General features: G+C 41.7%; 3 protein-coding genes across 3 annotated transcripts in view; 2 read left to right on the top strand and 1 right to left on the bottom strand.

Moving 5' to 3' along the window:
- Positions 1 to 20,597, top strand: part of ptpn22 (protein tyrosine phosphatase non-receptor type 22) — a gene marked incomplete at its 3' end in the record, with an annotated part of 240,451 nt that overhangs the window by 181,999 nt on the left and 37,855 nt on the right.
- On the top strand, positions 8,062 to 15,489 carry ptgesl (prostaglandin E synthase 2-like). The gene is made up of 7 exons (XM_024292709.2): positions 8,062 to 8,346; positions 11,227 to 11,415; positions 11,621 to 11,676; positions 11,917 to 12,069; positions 14,232 to 14,432; positions 14,505 to 14,622; positions 14,703 to 15,489. Exons 1-7 carry the CDS (start codon positions 8,077 to 8,079, stop codon positions 14,865 to 14,867), a joined length of 1,152 nt encoding a protein of 383 aa, XP_024148477.1. The 5' UTR covers positions 8,062 to 8,076; the 3' UTR covers positions 14,868 to 15,489.
- Positions 16,028 to 20,597, bottom strand: part of gle1 (GLE1 RNA export mediator) — a 14,957-nt gene continuing 10,387 nt past the window's right edge. Inside the window, exon 10 of the mRNA XM_036212850.1 lies at positions 16,028 to 16,464. Within this exon, the coding sequence (XP_036068743.1) occupies positions 16,390 to 16,464 (75 nt within the window). The 3' untranslated portion in view covers positions 16,028 to 16,389. The remainder of the gene's footprint in view (positions 16,465 to 20,597) is intronic.

Genomic DNA, 20,597 nt, shown 5'->3' on the forward strand with positions numbered 1-20,597 from the left:
CGGCCGGGCCGCGGAATAACTCCACACTGGCTGACCGGTCCACAGCCCCAAAAAGGTTGGGGACCACTGCCTTAGACTGTCCACAATAAAAGGCCAAACTGAAATCTGCATTTTTTTTTTTGCTTTATTGGGGTCTGGGGACCCAGAACCAGTCAGTATCTGGTGTCACCACCATGAGCCTCATGCAGTGCAACACATGATTGATTGGTACTCATTCGAAAGTGAACACTGGCGCACCTGGCTGCCGGTGCTTTCCGGCTCGCCTGCTCTCCACACATTTTTTTCCACTATGCCGAACACCAAGTTTTTCATCTGGTGTATATTGTGATTTGGACACTATTGCTGCCAAGCCATTGTTCAGTGGCGGGTCCTCTCTGTTACTCACCTTCCAAGCTGCTTCACCTTCGTCCTCGGATGCCTGACCCGCCCTCGCCGGCCTTGCTCCTTTACTCGGACATCGTCTTTCCCCCGCGCCGGAGATACCAGCACCATGGATCCCGCAGAAACTTCCAGCTCAACCACTCCACAAACATTAAATCATTCTGGTCCACCACCCGCTGCCGCCCCCGCAGCACCGGTCAGGTTTCTAACCGCAGTGTGCTAGCCAGCCTCACCACGTCGGTTTGCTCCGTGGCTCAGTGCAGCCCGACCACCATTAGCTTCGGCCTGCTCAATGTCCGGTCTCTCACAGACAAAGGCCATTTGCTTCATGACCTCCTCTCCGAGAGAAAACTGGATTTCCTGGGCCTGACAGAAACCTGGCAACGACCCCAACAACTTTTCCCATCTTAAAGCCTGTACTCCTGGTGGGTTTATTTACCTTTCAAAAAGAAAGCACTGCGAAAGAGGTAAGTTTTCAGGCGTTTGGAGAATTGAGAAAATGAGTCCATATTTTGTAGATCAGTGGGGAAGGAGTTCCAGAGTTGTGGGGCAGAGGTGCTGAATGCTCTACCCCCCATGGTGATGAGACGTGATCGTGGAGGAACCAGTCAGAGGGAGGAAGAGGATCTGAGGGAGCGGGTGGGAGTAGCGACAGTCAGGAGCTCTGAAAGATATGGAGGGGCGAGGTTGTGGAGGGCTTTGAAAGTTAAAATGAGGATTTTGTAGGTGATCCGGTGAGATACTGGTAACCAATGGAGCTGCTGTAGGACGGGTGTAATATGCTGAATGGAGGGGGTTTGGGTTATTATCCGAGCAGCTGAGTTCTGAACCAGTTGAAGCTTACGGAGGGTTTACTGAGGAAGTCCAGAAAGAAGGGAGTTGCAGTAGTCAATACGGGAGGTGACGAGACTGTGGACCAGGACGGCTGTGGAGTGAGGGGTGAGAGAGGGACGGAGACGACGGATGTTACAGAGATGAAAGTAAGCGGTCCGGGTGATGTGGGCAGAGAAGGACAGAGTGCTGTCAAGGATGACACCCAGACTCTTAACCTGTGGGGAAGGGGATATGGAGGAGTTGTCGAGGGAGAGTTTTTACTGAGGATGGATTTTGTGCCAACAATGAAAAGTTCAGTCTTATTGCAGTTTAATTTGAGAAAGTTTGCTGTGAACCAGGACTTGACTTCAAGTAGACATTTGGAAAGGGAGGAAGGTGGAAAAGTGGAGCCAGGTTTGGAGGAGATGTAGAGCTGGGTGTCATCCGCGTAGCAATGAAACTGGACGTTGTGCATCCGAAAAATGTAACCGAGGGGGTTACCTCGGTCACCTCTGAAGTGCCCCAAGGCTCTGTCCTCGGCTCCCTCCTTTTTATCATATAGCTTCTACCCCTTGGGAATATCTTCAGAAAATTAAATATTCAGTTCCACTGCTACGCCGACGATACCCAACTCTACCTGTCAACCCACCCCTCCTCCTGTGTCCCCCCTCCCTTTCTTACAACATGTCTGTCCAAACTTAAATCCTGGTTTTCCTCAAATCACCTCCAACTCAACAGCAATAAAAATGAACTCCTACTTGTTGGCACCAGATCCACCCTGTCCAAACTCAACTCCCTCACGCTTTCCATTGACGATTCCCCAGTCACCTCCTCATCACAGGTGAAGAGTTTGGGTGTCGTCCTCGACAGTTCTTGTCCTTTCAGACCCATCAGCAACATCACCCAGTCCTCATTCTTTCTAACATCAACCGTCTTCATCCCTCCCTCACCCCCCAGTCAGCCTCCATCCTGGTCCACAGCCTCGTCACCAGCCGCCTTGACTACTGCAACTCCCTCCTCATCAGTCTTCCCAAGAAATCCATCCATAGACTTCAACTGGTTTAAAACACTGCAGCTTGGATCATCTCTGGAACCCCACTTCACCACCACATCACCATTGTTCTACAGCACCTGCACTGGCTCCCAGTCCAGTCACGCATCATCTTCAAAATCCTTCTGCACATCTTCAAGGCCATCCACAACCTCTCCCCTCCATACCTGTCTGGACTAATCAACATCCCCACACCCCCCGCTCCGTGCAGTCCTCATCGTCCCTTCACCTGTCTGTTCCCCTGCCTCGCCTCTGCACCATGTAACTGATCTCAGAAACCTGGACTCTCTAACCACCTTCAAAACCCATGTAAACCCAGATTCATCCGTGAAGAGATCACATCTCCAACGTGCCAGACGCCATTGAATGTAAGCATTTGTTACCACAACGATCTGGAGTCAGGTTAAGACCCCGATGAGGGCGACCAGCATGCAGTTGAGCTTCCCTGAGACGGTTTCTGACAGTTTGTGCAGAAATTGTTTGGTTATGTAAAACAGGTGTTTCAGCAGCTGTCTGAGTGGCTGGTCTCAGACCATCTTGGAGGTGAACCTGCTGGATGTGGAGATCCTGGCCTAGATGTTTAAATCCATCTCATGAAAAGTGGGAGCAAAAACAAAAGTGTTGTGTTTATATTTTTGTTGAGTGTAGTTGTAAGCAAGAAAAATAATGAAAAATGAGATAGATAGGCCTTTATTGCCATTATCAAAAGGACAATGAAATTGACAATGAAACCGTAACAGTGCAAAAATAAATTTGGTGAAAAGAAATGCAGCAAAACATAATATAAACTAGAAATTTTGCATTACCTGCGATTAACTGCGATAGCAGTCGCAGGTAACTGCGACTGCTGTAAGCTGAACGTGGCCGCTGAAGATACTTTTTCAAATAGCTGAAGATGCTCATATTGATAGCTGAAAATGCTAAAGCTGATAGCTGAAATTGCTGAAGCTAATAGTTGAAAAGCTGAATCTAATAGTTGAAAAGCTAAGCTGATAGCTAAAATGGCTGAAGCTGAAATGGCTGAAGCTGATAGCTGAAATGGCTGAAACTGATAGCAAGCTAAAAAATATTACCTGATTGCCCAATTAGCCTAAAAAGCTGGTAAAATGTCTAAATAGCCCAAAAAACCTAGCTTAAAGCAGAAATATTAGCTTGTCTCCAAAATAGCCTAAAAACTGAAAAATAACCTAAAAAAGCCAAAACAGCTAGCTTGTAGCTGAAATACTAGCTAAACTCCAAAATAGCCTAAAAAAACTGAAATAAAGCAGAAATTACCTTAAACTGCTACCATGTAGCTGAAATATTAGCTAAACTTCAAAATAGCTTTTTGGGGTAAATGCCAAAATAGTCCAAAAAGCTAGAATTATGCCATTATAATAGCTAAAAGGCCAAACATGCTCAAAAAACCCAGAAAGAGCAAAAACAACCAGCAGAGCTCTGATATTAGCAGCTAAAATTTTGGATGAATCTCAAATTAGTTTAAAAGAACCCTTACATTTACAGCATTTATTGGTAAAAAACCTTCAACACACTTGAAACAACTGTGGACTGCTTTAGTAAGACTGGAGATCTTTGTGTGTGTGCTAGACTGAAACGAGGAGACAATAAACAAAACCGTGTTCTCCCATCAATTATTCTCTCCAATATGCGCTCTCTGCACAATAAATCCGACGAACTTCAAGCTAACATGCTGCACATGTACGAATACTGGACTGTCTCCATCTTGGCTTTCACTGAAACGTGGTTAAATGAGAAGGACAGTAATGACTCTTTACACATAGACGGATTTGGGTCTCCCATCAGGTTAGACCGTGACTGTAAAACCACTCAAAAACAGCTCGGTGGGGGAGTCTGCCTCTACATTAACCCCCGATGGTGTAAAACTGTAATTGTCAGAGAAAAGCTTTGTAACTCTGATATTGAACTCCTGTGTGTCTCCGTACGGCCGTGGTATCTGCCGAGGGAATTCCCTCAATTGTTCTTATTTCTTGTTTATATTCACCCTAAAGCCAACTCATCCTCAGCTTCAGAACAGTTAAAAGATGTTTTAGATAAATATGACCTCATTTCACCTGATGCTCCGAAATTTATCATGGGTGATTTTAACCAATGTTCAGTTGAAAAAACTCTAAAAGGTTTCCATCAGTATATAAACTGTAACACCCGCCTGGGGAAAAAATTAGATAAATGCTTTGGTTCAGTTCCCAACGCTTACACATCTGTTGCTCTTCTTCCTCTTGGAGATTCAGACCACAATCGCATATTACTGGCTCCAACTTACTCACCAGTGGTTAAGAGGACACAGAAAATTACCAAGGACATCAAACAGTGGACAACAGAGAGCATCGACAGACTACAAGGATGCTTTGAAACCACAGACTGGGACATCCTCACTTCCTCTTCCTCCAACATCAACGAAGAGGTGGAGACGGTGTCTGCATACATCTCATTCTGTGTGGACAGCATTATCCCCACCAAAAGAGTCCCTATCTATGCCAATAACAAACCCTGGGTAACAAAAGATCTTAAACCCATTTTGAACAAAAAAAAGAGAATTTTCTTCACTAGAACTGAGGTTGAAAAGAAAGAGGTAAATAAGGAGGTCAAACAAGCCATAAAAAAAGCCAAGCGGGATTACAAAAACAAAGTAGAACAGTCCTTTGCCACAGGAAATCTTCGAACAGCCTGGCAAGGCCTCAAAAACATGGCAGCTGTGAACTCTGTTCCATCTGACCGGAAACCCATCCAGATCACAGACAGCAGTTCTACTTCTCTTCCCAACAACCTTAACTCCTTCTTCACCCAATTTGAGAAGGATAACACCAACCAGATAAACTCAGTCATGTCATCACTCACAACCCAGGACTCCCCCCTTACAATAAACACAACTGAGGTCTGCGTCCTTCTCTCTCATTGAAAATAAATTACGGGCACATGGCCCGAACAAAAGCTCATATCTTTTGAACCGTTTTCATCAGAGTAAAAGTAAAAACACCGTGAGGATCTAGGGATGTTGGACTACATTTAGTGTGATTTTTATGTTTTTCTAATTAGGTATACAGAAGTACTTGCAAGTTGAAAACGAAGTACCTCAAAAAATCTTCTCCACCAAAATCCATTAGGCTTAATGGAGGAAATCTTCAGGTTTTGCTGATATTTGGGGCCGCTGTGGTAAAACTACATGGCTAACGGTTTTCAAAGTTGTATCATCCGAAAGCCAGGAAAAATGCCCACATTTGATAAAAAAATGTTTCTGTGAGGGACACAAATGCCGAGTTTGAGCAAAACGAGTCAATTTGATGTTTTTTCTTCATCCCACTCCACACACTCTTCTTCACTCTGCTGCCTGTATCCAACTGACACTAAATCTGTATTGTTTTTCATTCATAACTGATAAATGACTCAAAGATGACATGTTGGCTTTGAAAAGCGATATTTTGAAAACCGTAAGGAGTTTTAAAAATAAAGATACAAGTTCAAGAGCCCAAAGTCTGCTGAACAGTTTAAAACTTGAATGATTTCTGTCGTTGAAAGTCTACTTGACTTCTATTGTTTTGCAGAGCTCAAAGCTTTTTACTGAAAAAGGAGCTTTTGAACATTCCGTAAGCCATTTTCAATGGAGTTAAAAAAGTGGTAGTTGGTTGAATAGTTTAAAAAGTTGAAGTTATGAAATTAAAACTTACGAGCAGCTATCTCCTAGAAGAGCTGAATATTTTGATAGCTGAATGAGCTGAATAGGTGAAGGGGCTGAAGAGCTACAGAGTGACAAAAAACGTATGGAAGAAAAATGCTGACACAGCATTCACACAGTAATATCTGGTCAAATGAAAGGTTGATAGTTTCAATAAAACATCCAATATTGTAGGGTTTTTAGGCATTTCTATTTTGATTTGAAAATGATCTGAGAAAGAAAATGAAAATACAGTTCAGCAGGACATTCATAAAATAAATATTGTAAATTTTTCTGTTGAAATTGGTAAGGTTACATTTTATTGTTTATGTAAAATCAGGTTAAACAGCGTTCAGTTCTTCGGTTTCCCATTCTAAATCCATTAATCGGAAGTTACGTATTCCGCTGACAGCCCTGTCGCCATTTTGTGTGACGTCACCGGGAAAAGGGTCTGTGAAATGTGGCCAGCAAGAATTTCTATCAGCTTTTGTGCTGATCGCACTTAAAATAGGTGTAAGTAACATCAGCTAAAATAGAAACCGTTAGAATAATATCTGCTTAAATGTACAACAGAGTATTAGGGCCACTTTATAAAGAAAATTTTATTTTGAAAATTACTACTTTAAATATCATAAATTTACGAGAAAGAAGTCGTAACTGCTAAATCACGAGAATAAAGTAGTATATTTATGACTTTAAAAGTCATAGACTAAATTTACGACTTTTAATCTTGTAAATTTACGAGATTTAAAGTCCTAAATTTACGAGAAAAAAATAGTAAATTTACGACATTAAAATCTATGAGATTTTTAAGGTTGTAAATTTACAAGATTAAAAGTCGTAAATTAATAAGAAAAGAACCAAAGTTGTCTGTTTATTAGAGCCGTGCTGGAAGATGAACGACGTGGAGTATTTTGTGAAGATTTATTTCCAGATCGGTGTTAAAAACAAAAAAATATTCGGAACCTTTTGGTGATTCAAAATCAAATATTTCCGGGTTTGGTGTCAGTTGTGCGGAGTTTCATATGTAAACTAAAGAGCTCAGAGATACATGTTCACAAGACCGTCACTTTATTTTGGCCTTTCAGTTTACATACTCAGAAGCCCTTTCACCACTTTACGTCATGTTTCTGTCATGCGCAGAAACCAAAGGCGCACCGGATGCCCTCTTCTTCAAATGAAATGTCCCATTTTCAACACAAAACAACAACGATGAATGCCAAAAGTATGTTACGTTAGGCCTCTTTAGACAGAAACATCACAGAGTTGGAGGAGCTCTTGTCTGTCACGGAGGAATAATTGACTGGAAGCGAACAGCTGTGAGGATATCAATGGCTTCATCAACGGGATCTGCAGAGATCCTGCAAGCCACCATCAATGATTAATACGTGAATAAGAAAATTCCAAACATTGACTGAATTTTTTTAAACATTCAGCTTACCTGTTGAAATCCAAGACGCTTTTCACAGTGAAGTCGGTCTGCTTCAGCTCACGGCGTAAATTCGTTGGACTGTAGGCACTTCCACCTGTTGTAAATTTACAAGATTTAAAGTCGTAATTTTGCGAGAAAAAAACCTTGTAATACTACTTTTTTTTGGTGGCCCTAATAGTCTGTTGTACAAATGAAAGGTCGACATTTTGAATAAAAAATCCATTATTATAGGATTTATTCAAATTTGTACATAGATTTGTGAACGATCTATGACAGGAATCGAAAATACAGTTAGGCAGGACATTAATAAAATAAATATTAGACATTTTTTGCTTAAATTAGTAAGGTCACCTTTTATTATTGATGTAAAATTGTGTTTAACGGTGTTCAAATGTCTGCTTTAAGTCACTATTCACTCTTTTCTCCCTGTTTGCCGTCACTGTGAGAAGGGTTTGTTATAACTTTAAAGTCAAAATTCTGATACTGATGTCAAAATTCTCCACAACTTTTTTTTTTCCTGCGTGACCCTGATTCTATATTCTGTAGACTGGATAGTAAGAAGATAATGTTAAACTTAGGGTGGCATTTACTTGGTATTTACTACAATGTGTTCATTACATTTTTTATTATGTCAAAAAAAAAAAAAAGGCAGAAAAGAAACCGCCTGCTAAACCCAAAACTGTTCCTTGAGTTCTCGCGTTGCATTGTGGGTCTTTACATAAACCTGTCATGGCTGCCGTCTGCAGTAGAGGATTCGGTAGGATCAGCTCGTCGTTTCTACGAGCTTCGGTCGTCCATCGCGCGGACTCCGTCTCTTATCTGCTCGGCTTTCGGAGGGCGTACTGCTCCCGTGGGACAGGGTTGCGGTCCAGGCTGTTGTCGGTTCGTCCAGGAGGAGGCCGGCTTTTCGGCTGCGCCCTTCTGCTTGGCGGAGGTCTGGGCTGGTACCAGACGATGAAGGTGTCCGTCCAGCAGCTCATGGCTGAGGAGGACAAAAAGGTGAGTTGACTCACGAAACTTCCACAGTTAAGCAGTACCTTGACAAATATGTCTGCAGATCAGGTGCAGTTAACACGTTTATCAAAGGTGCCCCAATGAAGTTCAGGACAATTTTGAAATCTGGCAGACGAGGAGCATCTTCACTAGGACAGTGCTTTTCAACACTTACCAGACACTTAGCTCAGCACCCCAAGATCCCAAGATCTAGGGCTGGACAATACTGAGAATTTGGGCATCGATCCTATACCGGTCAATATCACAAATGTTGATACCAATGTCAATATTTTTTGTAAATTGTGGCTGTGAAATAAACCTCAAAATCTCAATTGTTTTTATTTTCTGTGAATCCGGCGTGGAGTTCGAACCAGCTGGAACGAGCTTACTCGCTATTGGTGACAGTAGTTCCTCTAAAGAAAATGACTCAAACCAACTCAGACCAATCACTGTGGACTGGTGACATTATGGCAGACTATCAGGAAGTGAAAAAGAAGGCTCTGGCCGGAGATAAAGCTTTTCGTATGGGTGACGTCAACATTAAGTCTGGAAATCTCAGGGTTACTTGAAATACGATACGATTCGCTATACATGGCTCACGATTTTGATAGTATCTTGATATTGCAATAATCATTATATTACCTTGGTAATCTATGATATCTGAGTTTTTAAAATCTGACTTTTTTTTAAAACAATTTAAAACACAGTATGTTAGTTTAATACCTTATCCAACATTAAAATATAATTAACAATAAATATGAATGTGTCCTTATAATAATTACATACATTTTAAGGTGACAAATAAGCAGAGCATATCAAATTGTTTTCTCACTTCAAAGAACAAAAAATGTAGAAATAAAAATTCACAATGCTGCATTTCAAATCATTTAAATTTTTATGTCAGATAATTTTTTAATATTATTGAGGCACAATATTAATGTTCAGCTTTTTCATATCATATGATCTTTTTTTTATTTTTTTTTAACCATGCTGGTATCCATTATGGCTGTCACGATTAGTTGACTAATCGACAAGATGGAGTAGATTAGTCGTTACTTTATTTATATGGAGTCAGAGTGTACTCAAATTAAACAAATTTGTGAGCGTTCAGCACCAAAAATTTCACTTTTTTGAAATTTGAGTTAGTGAGACCAAAACTTTCTTTTGTGAAAAATAGTTCCTTGTTTCAGATGCCGACCTCGTTTGATTTGGATCTTGTTTTATTGCCAGAACCAAATGAAGGGCAGATGGTGCACAATTCATTATAAGTTTAATAAATGATTTTCTTAATTGTCTTTATTTTAGTTAGTTTAAAGCTAATGATGGCTAAGATGTGTGCTTTACATCCAGCTAACGTGTGACCCGATTAGCCAACTAATCGGAAAAATTAATCGGTGATTAGTGGACTATGAAAATAATAGTTTGTGGCAGCCCCAGTATCCATTTTCATTTCCCCCTCCTTTTACTATATTTTCCTGCAGTTTTCTTTGATAATCATTAGTGATAATGATTAGTCACTGCTAGCATACACACCTTATTGATAATTTATGCCGCTAGTCGTCTCACTTGGACGGTTCAGACATTGCACAGCCGTCAGCTAGAATCTGGTGTATTTTAGTCTAGTGTTTAGACAGGTTACTATTGTACCTCCCATCTTTTTTTTTCATTCATTCATCTTCTTAGCCGCTTTATCCCTTTTGGGGTCGCGGGGGTGTCGGGGCCTAACCTGACTACTGATGGGTGAAGGCAGGATACACCTGGACAGGTCACCAGTCTGTTGAAGGGCCTCAACCACTCTCACATTCACACCTAGGGGCAATTTAGAGTAACCAGTGAACCTATGAAGCATGTTTTTGGATGGTGGGAGGAAGCCAGAGTCCCCGGTGAAAACCCAGCCTTGCACGGGGAGAACATGCAAACTCCACACAGAAAGGTCCACAGTTGATGTTTCAGGTCCTCCAGCTGGGATTTGAACCAGGGCCTTCGTGCTGTGAGGCAAGCGCGCTAACCACTGCACCACCGTGCAGCCCACCGCCCATACAATCCACGCTTTTGTTACATTAGAGAAAGCGTGCTTTGTCTGCATCCACTTTGCAGACAGCCTGTCTACAAGGCTACAATAAGATAGATTAGGATGACATAAATAAGGCCTAGTGGGCTAGGTGTCGGGCTGTCACGCAGGAGCCCTGGGTTCGATTCCCAGGGTTGATCCCCACCCAGATTGGGTCCTTAGGCAAGACCCTTGACGCTGCTGCCTAACTGGGTCCCTGTGCCCCTCAAGTACAGGGTTGTGTCAGGAAGGGCATCCGGCGTAAAAACTCTGACGAATCACTGATGAGAAACAGTGGGTGCCGTTACGCTGTGGGGATCCTGAAAGGGATAAGACGAAAGTGAACTACTACTAAATGTCACTTGTACCGCTTTACATGTTATGTGTAAAACACCAAGTACTTACCGAAAAAGATCTATGGTGTCAATAGTTCGCCGCTGCATTGGCTTGCTGGAGACTTTAGCTAAAGCGCTAGCTTTAGCATGACCAATCGCAATCTCACACGTCAGAAGAAGAGCGAGCACTTTTTTGAAGATGAAATGTCAAATGTCATGTTCTTTATCATTTTAATCCAATCACAGAATGAGGAAAAGAAAAAGCCTTTTTGTAGGATTGAGTAGTCATTTTATTTTTGAGTAACTGACATTAATTGACTATATTGTGAAAATAAAAAAGCATTTCCAGTATTGACATTTATTTTGAAATATTAGTCACATTTGCTTCCATAGGAATTAGTCAGAGAAATTCTTTTCATTTTGTTCATATTAAATAGTCTTAAAAAGTCTTTGATTTAACTTGAAGAGACATGTAGTAACTCTGGATCTGCCTCTTTGCAGGATTCAGAAGGTGCTCTGAAGCTGATTTTGTACCAGTACAAGACCTGCCCTTTTTGCAGCAAAGTGCGAGCTTTTTTGGACTATCATGGTGCGCCGTATGAGATTGTGGAGGTCAACCCTGTAATGAGGCAGGAGATCAAGTGGTCCACCTACAGGAAAGTCCCCATCCTGATGGTGAATGGAGAGCTGGTAAAGTAATGACCTGTTTCTTTAAGCTGACAATTTACACAATTGTCACCAGTTTCTTCTTTGTGCCTAACAGTCATGGCAGATATTAAAGTTCAGGTCCCATGGGTGAAATTTGTTTCAAATGTGATTCCAATAGATTTATTTAGATTTGTCTTCCTGAATTGTAAAAAAAGTTCCCAACCCTTTTCTTTTTGTTTATCTGCAGCAGCTAAATGACTCGTCTGTTATCATCAGTTCCCTCAAGACCTTGTTCATTAGCAAGTAAGTCTAAACAAACCATCAAATATTAATTCATTGGAAAAGAAAATTTGAGCAGTTCACAAATAAATAAAGGATTATTTTAATGTTTTCCTTATTACAGGATTGAATCTGGTGGAAATGTGTGCTTCGGTTAAAATGCATAGTTTTATGAGAAAGTAATGATTTTTCTAAAAACTTTTCTGTTAAATGATTCAAACACAAGTATAAGAACACATCAAAGCTCAAGTCTCTTTGTCTTAGGGATAAAACCCTAACCGAGATCATCCGCTGCTACCCAGAAATGAAATCTGTAAATGACAGAGGGAAGGAGGTGACAGAGTACAACAACAAGTACTGGTTGATGCTGAGTGAGGCTGAGACTGCTGCCGTTTACCCCCACAAAGGAATGCAGAAGTAAGAAGAGAGATCCTTTTCTGAAAGGGCTTGGTTGTTCCTGTGTCCTAATTAGCAGATTTTATCATTGTCTTTTGTTTTTAAACCCACATTGTCCTTATCAATGTTCTTTTGATTAATAGTTTAAAGGGCCTATATCCATAAACTATGTCTATATATCTTATACTACATTACTATATATTATTGTCGGACTTTTTCTTTTCCTTTGGGCTTTTCCCTTCAGGGGTCGCCACAGCGAATCAGTTTCCTCCATCTAAGCCTGTCTTCAGCATCCTCCACTCTAACACCAGCCACCTTCATGTCTTCATTCACTGCATCCATAAACCTCCTCTTTGGTCTTCCTCTAGACCTCTTTCCTGGCAGCTCTAGACTCAGCATCCTTCTACCAATATATTCACTGTCTCTCCTCTGAACATGTCCAAACCATCTCAGTCTGGCCTCTCTGACTTTATCTCCAAAACCTCTAACATGTGCTGTCCCTCTGATGTATTCATTCCTGATCCTATCCATCCTGGTCACTCCCAAAGAGAACCTCAGCATCTTCATCTCTGCTACCTCCAGCTCTGCTTCCTGTCTTTTCTTCAGTCCCACTGTTTCTAGTCCAAACAACATGGCTGGTCTCACCACAGTCTTGTACACCTTTCCTTTCATTTGTGCTGAAACTCTTCTGTCACACATCACACCTGACACTTTTCTCCACCCATTCCAACCTGCTTGCACTCTCCTCTTCACTTCTTTTCCACACTCTCCATTACTCTGTACTGTTGACCCTAAATACTTAAACTCCTCCCCCTTCTTTATCTCTTCTCCCTGTAACCTCACTCTTCCACTCTGGTTCCTACTATTCATACTGTTCATAGGATTGTTGGACTAAAGAATAAATTATTTATGAAATAGTTATTTGCGCAAACTCTTTTCTTATCCAGAAGTAAGACCACTCCATCTCTGCAGGTACATTTCATGATGTCATCCTAGAGTCGGACTTGGTAGTTTGTCTGCGTTTCGCCCACAAACAACATCTGAACTTCTTCAAAGATGCATGCACACATCTTATATCTGCTGTTTATTCCAAAAGTGGGGCAGCCAGCCTGGCATTTAGAAGAGATGTGTACGTAGAAGACAGGCTTTTATTCCGTCACAGACAGACAGGCAATTGTTTACTGATCAGAACATTATATAATGTTCTGATCAGTACGTTAATGTTTCTGTCCTTTTTAAAGCATCATCCGTCTCTGAATCAAAAATCCTCTTCACTTTCATGAGAATCATTTTCCTGGAGACACGCGCAGCTTTCTGTCTTTGCGCAACAATCCATCTTCATCCATCCTGTTGTCGTTCAATCTTGCTGCAGCTCAGTTTTCACCTTCATCTCAGGCGCCCTTCCTCGCCCGTTTGAAGCCGCCTGTTCTGGCCGATGATTCAGGCAAGGCACTGGTTCGTCTCAAACATGTCTAATGTAAGGACCTGCTCGGATCCGGTGCTCAGAGTGCATGTTTTTAGAGGAATACTCAGAAATGCGTGAATGGATCAAAATACTGCTTTGGGGTTGTTTATAGTGAGGAATGAACAGTATAATACTAAGCCCAAAAAGTTGATTTTGTGTGGTACAGGCCCTATAAATGTTTTTTATTGTCTGTGTTGTTATTTTTGTTATTTTCAGTAATGGCAATGACAAGGCCTTTTTTTAGAACTTGATTTTTAACACTCAACACCAATAAACAAATCAATATGCTTGTTCTTGTTTAGGTTCTGTGAAAAAAATGACAGGGGTGGTACAAAGCATTTTTCTACATTGGGTTTTGCTTTTATGTTTATATTGTTCATCAATATATGGCAGTGTGGCTATAAAAGATACCTGAAAAATTAACAATTAAACCTTGAACCCAGTTAAATCCTTTTGGTGTCACTGTGTTGCTGGAGTCAACCCAGCTGGTGTTGAGCAAAGGCAGGTTTACCTTTGAAGAGGTTGCTGGTCTGTTGTTCATCAATACTTGTATCATGTGACACTGATGTGCTTTAAGACTAATATCTGGCAGAATTGAGGTTTTATGAATTTGTAAAGTCTTTAGCTGGGGTCATTTTGTTAACTTTTCTAGCAGATGCATGTCTCCTTTCTTGTTACAGATGAATAAGTCAGCCTGACAGTGGTTTTCTGTTTTCAGAGAAGAGATGAAGTGGCGTCAGTGGGCTGACGATTGGTTAGTGCATCTAATATCGCCTAACGTGTACAGAACTACTGGCGAGGCCCTGGCCTCCTTCGACTACATTGTTCGTGAAGGCAAGTTTGGGACAGTGGAGGGTTTTTTTGCCAAATATGTGGGAGCTGCAGCCATGTACATAATCTCCAAGAGGCTGAAAACTCGGTAAGTGACTTTCAAGTTCCCGATAGCTCTGTGTTGTTCAGATATAAAGTGTGGATTTCTGTAATCCAACAGGCACAACTTGCAGGAAGATGTCAGGCAGGATTTGTATAAAGCTGTCAATGAGTGGGTGGCTGCCATTGGCAGGGACAGAAAGTTCATGGGCGGGAATCAACCCAACCTGGCTGACCTGGTGAGGGCACCTCAGCAGAATCAGAATCTTGATCCAGGTCTATTGGTTTCAGGCTGATTTAATCATTCATTTTTTCAAAGGCCGTGTTTGGGGTCTTGAGGGTAATGGAGGGCCTGCAGGCGTTCCAGGACATGATGGACAACACCAAAGTCAAGCACTGGTACAGGCGCATGGAGAGAGCAGCTCTCAACCATGAGGGCCATCCTTTGTACGCTTCCAAACCAAGAACCTCCAGAGAGGAGTGAATCGGGCAGCTGCTCTGATCAAAGACAGCCGGTGACAAACTTCTGCTGCCTGTGACACACCGAAGTTCTATGCAGACAAATCCAAGACCACTGTCAGGAATTTACTTCTAGCAGAGCTGCATCCTGTGTGTGCTGTTAAGATCGGTTTGGTCTAAATTCAAATTAAAGATGGCCTAATACAAAATTGAAAAATATTGCCCTTTGTTGCAGTGGATCTTTAAAGAAAGGAAAATGTTTTGGCACTCATTCTGTTTAGCCCCTGATGTAGATTATAAGAAGTAATCAGTGTTCCTTTACACCACATCTTTTTCTTCTTCATCTGGACATTTGACATTTAATTTAAGAACAGATCGTGCTGTATTCATCTCATAGGGTTGTCTGAGTCAGACAGTAGGTCTGCAGATGAGAGATCCCTGTGATTGGGATTCATCCAAATTGAGAACTGCCAAATGTAAACATCTGTGTATAAAGTCGATCATCTGGAGATTAACCGTAATATAACTCTTTAAAAAAAATGATAAAGAAATGCAATAAAATATGGGTGGTCACTTTATGTAGCCTGCCTAAAATAGTTTTACATGTGTGTAAGATGAAAAAAAATAAATAAATCACCAGGAAGCTGCTTTTTCTATATGATGTGCCTCATTTTAAACCTGTTTTCCCTATACATGCTGGAAAATAAATCTTACCCATTTTCCACAAATCAGGCTTATGCTACAGAAAGGAGCAGACTCAAAACATTGAGGTATGACCAGTTTAACTTTAATACTCCAAGTCAGTATGGCATTTCATCATGTAACGGAGGGTCATGTAACCAAACCAAGTTTAAAATCTCAGTTGTACATTAGGGTTGAGTTGACAGATGAAGCCTAAGTCCCTTTGGTGAAACTTTTTTGTAAGGTAAAAAAAAAAAAAGTAGTTTATCAGCTGACTTACAGCCACATTCTTCTAACTGATCTGCACCTCAGTGGACCTAGCGACTGTTCGACCAAACTTTTTTCTTATTTTGATTCCTGCTGACCGCACTTTGGAAACAGAAAGTCATTTAATGGCTTTAAGAATATTTGTTTACACCTTCCAAGAAGCTCCACCTCCAGCTATATGCAGTGATTCTCCACGTTGGTGTCTGTCTAAAGATTTAGGCAAGAAGAAGTGGACCCTGTTCTTCATTTAACATTTATTAAGAGGCATTAAGCTCTTGCTGCATTTCAGATATCAGGATATCAAGTAATAGTAGTTTCAGGCGAGCATTTTGGTTGGATGAGACCATTTGACGCAAACTCAGAGGAAGGAACATGTATTTAAAAAAAAAAAAAAAAATGGCTACACAGCACTATCAAATGTCTTATTGGGGCGTAAAGTCCACAAATTTGTTTGACAATTTAGAAACATAAAGAAAATAAAAATCATGACCTCATCTATCCATAGTGGACATAAAGCAGAACTTCGGTCCTCAGCTTCTTCACAGGAGCTGCTGCTTCTGGCCACAGACAACTATTCAACGCAGCAGCTGCTCCTGTCTTTATTCATAAGACATCCAGAAGGTGGAAGTCAGTTGGCCTTTAGGTGGACTGATCTGTCTCCTCTGCAGTGACGTCTGAGAGAGAGAGAGAGAGAAAAAATAAAGTTTCTTTTACCCATCTTCTGTAAAGGGAATGTTTAAATCTGAACCTTACAATTAATTTCTGTGATTTTACTTTTTCAAATCAGACATATTTAAGTTGGACTCTTCCTTCAGACAAGTAAAAAGGTGCTCAGAATTGGATCATCACAAGTTTTTGTCTTAGCAAAGCTTAAAAATATAGTGTCCACTGTTACTGGCAGAAAAAGAACCTGATCCATGATCTCTGCCAATGTCCTCGACAGTTCAACTTCAATTATCAAAGGCTGATTAATGAAAATGCAACTGTCAGGGCTGCCATCCGTCCACAGGTCATCCTCTTGAGGACATTGAGTTTGTTGATACATTGCAAAGAAACCACATTTTAAGTGCTGCCACGTTCTGGATGTCACTTGGTGTGCTCAGTGGGGCCTGATGGTTAGACTCATTTAGCAACAGTAAGATCTTTACTTGTTATTATTACGTTTTTAACTCCTGAGTGATCCAAATGACAAAGGTCAGTTCATCACCGGTAATGACATTCTTAAGTCCATCACTCTGAATTCATTTGAGTGGAACTAAACTTCCCAAGAGACAAATCAGTTTGGCTCTTAAGGGGACTGAACACCTTACTTATCAGCTAGTCTGAACAGTCATGTCATTTTCTTGCTAGATTGAAATCACTCAAACTTTAAATTTACTTATTTGTACAATGCCTTTCATTCAGCTGAAGCAAAGCCCTTTACAGCAAATAAAATATACATTAAAAACAGAGTTTAAAAACACATATACACAAAGAAAAAGGACATTACCACAAAATGAACACCTCTCCCCCACCCCCCACCCAGTTTCCCCAATATAGCCCTTAACAACTAAACTGACCAGAGACTTCAAAACTGAAACAGTCTAGCTCGGTGCTGCTGTGCAGAAACGATATTACGGGGATCCATTTATTCCAAGGCCCAGACCGACCCCGGGGGTCATCGCTGCAGCGCCCGCCCAGCACAGAGCCCACTCTACGGAGCGTGACCCCAGCCACCCTGATGAGACGGGGCACCGCAGCAACAGCACAGGAGGAGCCCCAGAACAGAGGATCCCAGTGACGAAGCACTAGCGTTAAAAAAAAAATATTACATCGAAAGCATTAAAAATGATTGCAACATACACTTAAATAATGTGAAAATAATATGAGATAAATCATAATTAGCATATTCAAAGAATAAGCGTGTATATAAATTGACTATAAAATGATTAAAATAAAAGTTAATGAATAAATAAATAAAGACAAGTTTAAATACTTCCATAAGTCATGTAAAAGCCAGATTAAAATAGTGGGTCTTAAATCTCTTCTTAAAGGCCTCGTGCGGTGAAAATCATGATTTTTCTTAAACTGCAATAAAACATTAGTATTTATGTCACAAATGAACCCCGTATAATTATTTTGTCACCCGCGGCCCCGTGAACTCTCTTCAAGCGTTCAAAGATAGCGCGGTCGCTCAGATTTTGGGCAGCCACCGATAAGTAGGTCATAGGTCGTGTGACGTCAGTACAGGAACATACAGCTAGATCCGCTAGTGTTGTGATGACTTTCTGGGCATGGAATTACTTAACATAATAGAATTTGGACTGCCGTGGATTTGGGGATTCGAACGGGATATTAGTGAATGGTATTTGGGTGCAGTAATGTGCCGAAGAAGGGGGTCTCCCTTCATGAATTCCCCGTTTCAATAAAGGAGAGGGGCGCTCCCCGGTCAGGGGGAGGCTTTGAGCCCTCCCCGGCCCTCCGGAGGAGGAACGCGGGGGGTGTACGGGCACCTGGTGGGCGCGTGCCGGACGGCCAGGGTGAGGCCCCCGCGCTGCGCTGAGGGGGGTTTGCTGTTCCCTGGGGGAGGACGACAAAGGATGCTCCGCGGCAGCGGCGGCGCCTTTCCTTTTCCGGTAATGATCCTTCCGCAGGTTCACCTACGGAAACCTTGTTACGACTTTTACTTCCTCTAAATAGTCAAGTTTGATCGTCTTCTCCCCGCCATCGCTGTATGAGCTTTCACCATCGTCATCCAAAGCCCCTGTATCCTCAGATGAGGAAACTTCCGGTTCAAACTGGTAGGGCTGTACACCCTCCGAACCCTGTGTCGTTAAAATTCCCGTGTTTGATGAAGGCTCATCACCTTCATCCAAAGAAATATCCGCTAAACCGTGGTCTACGTCGCTTCTCAAACCGTTCGCCATTGTTGTTTACACTCTGGGATCCCTGAAGTGACGTCACGCGCAGCCCCCGCCCATCACCACCTATCGCCCAAATTTAAAGCTGTGCACGACCATAAAATGATCAATAAAACCGCGCTGGATCATTTTAAGTTAATATTTTTATTAGATTTGTTTTCCAAGTTCAATTGACTTTCTAAATGAAAAAAAAAAATTTGCCACTGCACGAGGCCTTTAAAAACCTCAATGGTCTCTGCAGCTGTCCATCAGGCTGTTCCACAGGCGATGACCGTAACGGTGGAACGAGGCCTCACCGTGGTTTTGGTCCTCACCTTAGGAACAACTAAGACGCCAAGGCCAAAGGCCCTAAGAGTCCACGAGGGTTCATATCTGTAGAACAAGTCACCTAAATAAGAAGGCCCAAGACCATAGAAACATTTATAAACCATTAAAAGAATCTTAAAATCAATCCTGAAACGCACAGGGAGCCAATGCAGCGATTTTAAAACTGGTGTAATGTGCTCCCGCCCCCTGGTCCTCGTCAGAACTCGTGCCGCCGAGTTCTGTAATAATTGTAAGTTAGAAAGAGACTTTTGAGGTAAACCAGAGAGCAGGACATTACAGTAATCTAAACCAGTGGTCCCCAACCACCGGGCCGCGGACCGGTACCGGGCTGCAGACCCATTGCCACCGGGCCGCGAAAGAATTTAGGGACTTCTTTTTTTTTTGAGTCAGAAATCTTTTATTTTGAAAATCAACCGGATTCTCTCGATTATACTGAGCGCTAAAAGCAGTCCAGCGGCGTGTCACACGAGAAAAGCTGCATGTGGAACCTTTCTCCGCGAATGGATGGGATTAGTGCAGCAACAGAAGAACAGACGGAAAACAACTGCAGTCAAGTGAGCCGCTGTTCACTCAGCCGCGGTCAAATCAGCCGCGCTACAAAAAAGTCATGCGCCCGTATTACACGGTTTACGGCAGAGCATGAAACTCGGTGATAGAGCTTTCTGTTGGAGCATTAGAACGTCAGATGTGCTCAGAGTAAAATGAAAAAGACAAATAAAATTCTATAACAAAACTACGTATTCTATCAGTGCATATTTGTACTAATAATCTGTTATTTATTGTCCTTTCTAAATAATGAAGTTAAATAAAGTCATTTTAAAAATTAATGATTCCATAATTCCAGGCCTTAGACAGAAGATGCTTGTTCTTTTGGGGCGACAGTGGCTCAGGTGGTAGAGCGGGTCGGCCAATGATCGAAGGATAGGCGGTTCGATTCCGGCTCCCGCCAGCCAAGTGTCGTTGTGTCCCTGGGCAAGGCACTTAACCCATCTTGCCTCCAGTGTGGCTCCACTGGTGTGTGAATGCGTATGAATGTTCCGGTGATGGTCAGAGGGGCCGTAGGCGCGTACTGGCAGACACGCCTCTGTCAGCCTGCCCCAGGGCAGCTGTGGCTACAATAGTAGCTTACCATCACCAAGTATGAATGAGGTGTGAATGAATAATGGATATACAATGTAAGCGCTTTGAGCGTCTGGAAAAGCGCCGATAAATCCAATCCATTATCATTATTATTTTTCTACTGGTCACCCTCCATTACCTCCAGGAGACTTTTGTACTTTTACTGTATAGTTTTTGATAAAATAGTAGTCAAACTTTGCATTTTTGATGAGAAATATGTTACGATGGTCATATTTGAATGTAAATAAATAGATTTTGGTCCATAATTCCAGGCCTTGGACACTATATCCTTGTTCTACAGGTCACCCTCTATGACCTCACAAAGACTTGTGTACTTTTACTGTATAGTTTTTGAAAAAAATGTCTTTAAACTTTGCATTTTTAATGAGAAATAAGTCAATGTAGCCATTTGTGAATTTGACTAAAACGATTTTGATCCATAATTCCAGGGCTTGGACACT

This window comes from Oryzias melastigma, linkage group LG7, assembly GCF_002922805.2.
Source record: "Oryzias melastigma strain HK-1 linkage group LG7, ASM292280v2, whole genome shotgun sequence".
NCBI classification, from domain to species: Eukaryota; Metazoa; Chordata; class Actinopteri; order Beloniformes; family Adrianichthyidae; genus Oryzias; species Oryzias melastigma.

Excerpts from the sequence above, each read along its gene's own strand:
- ptgesl (XM_024292709.2), top strand. The coding sequence starts at position 8,077 with ATGGCTGCCGTCTGCAGTAGAGGATTCGGTAGGATCAGCTCGTCGTTT. Across the intron at positions 11,416-11,620 it reads TGATGGTGAATGGAGAGCTG|CAGCTAAATGACTCGTCTGT; the intron begins GTAAAGTAATGA and ends GTTTATCTGCAG. Across the intron at positions 12,070-14,231 it reads CCCCACAAAGGAATGCAGAA|AGAAGAGATGAAGTGGCGTC; the intron begins GTAAGAAGAGAG and ends TTCTGTTTTCAG.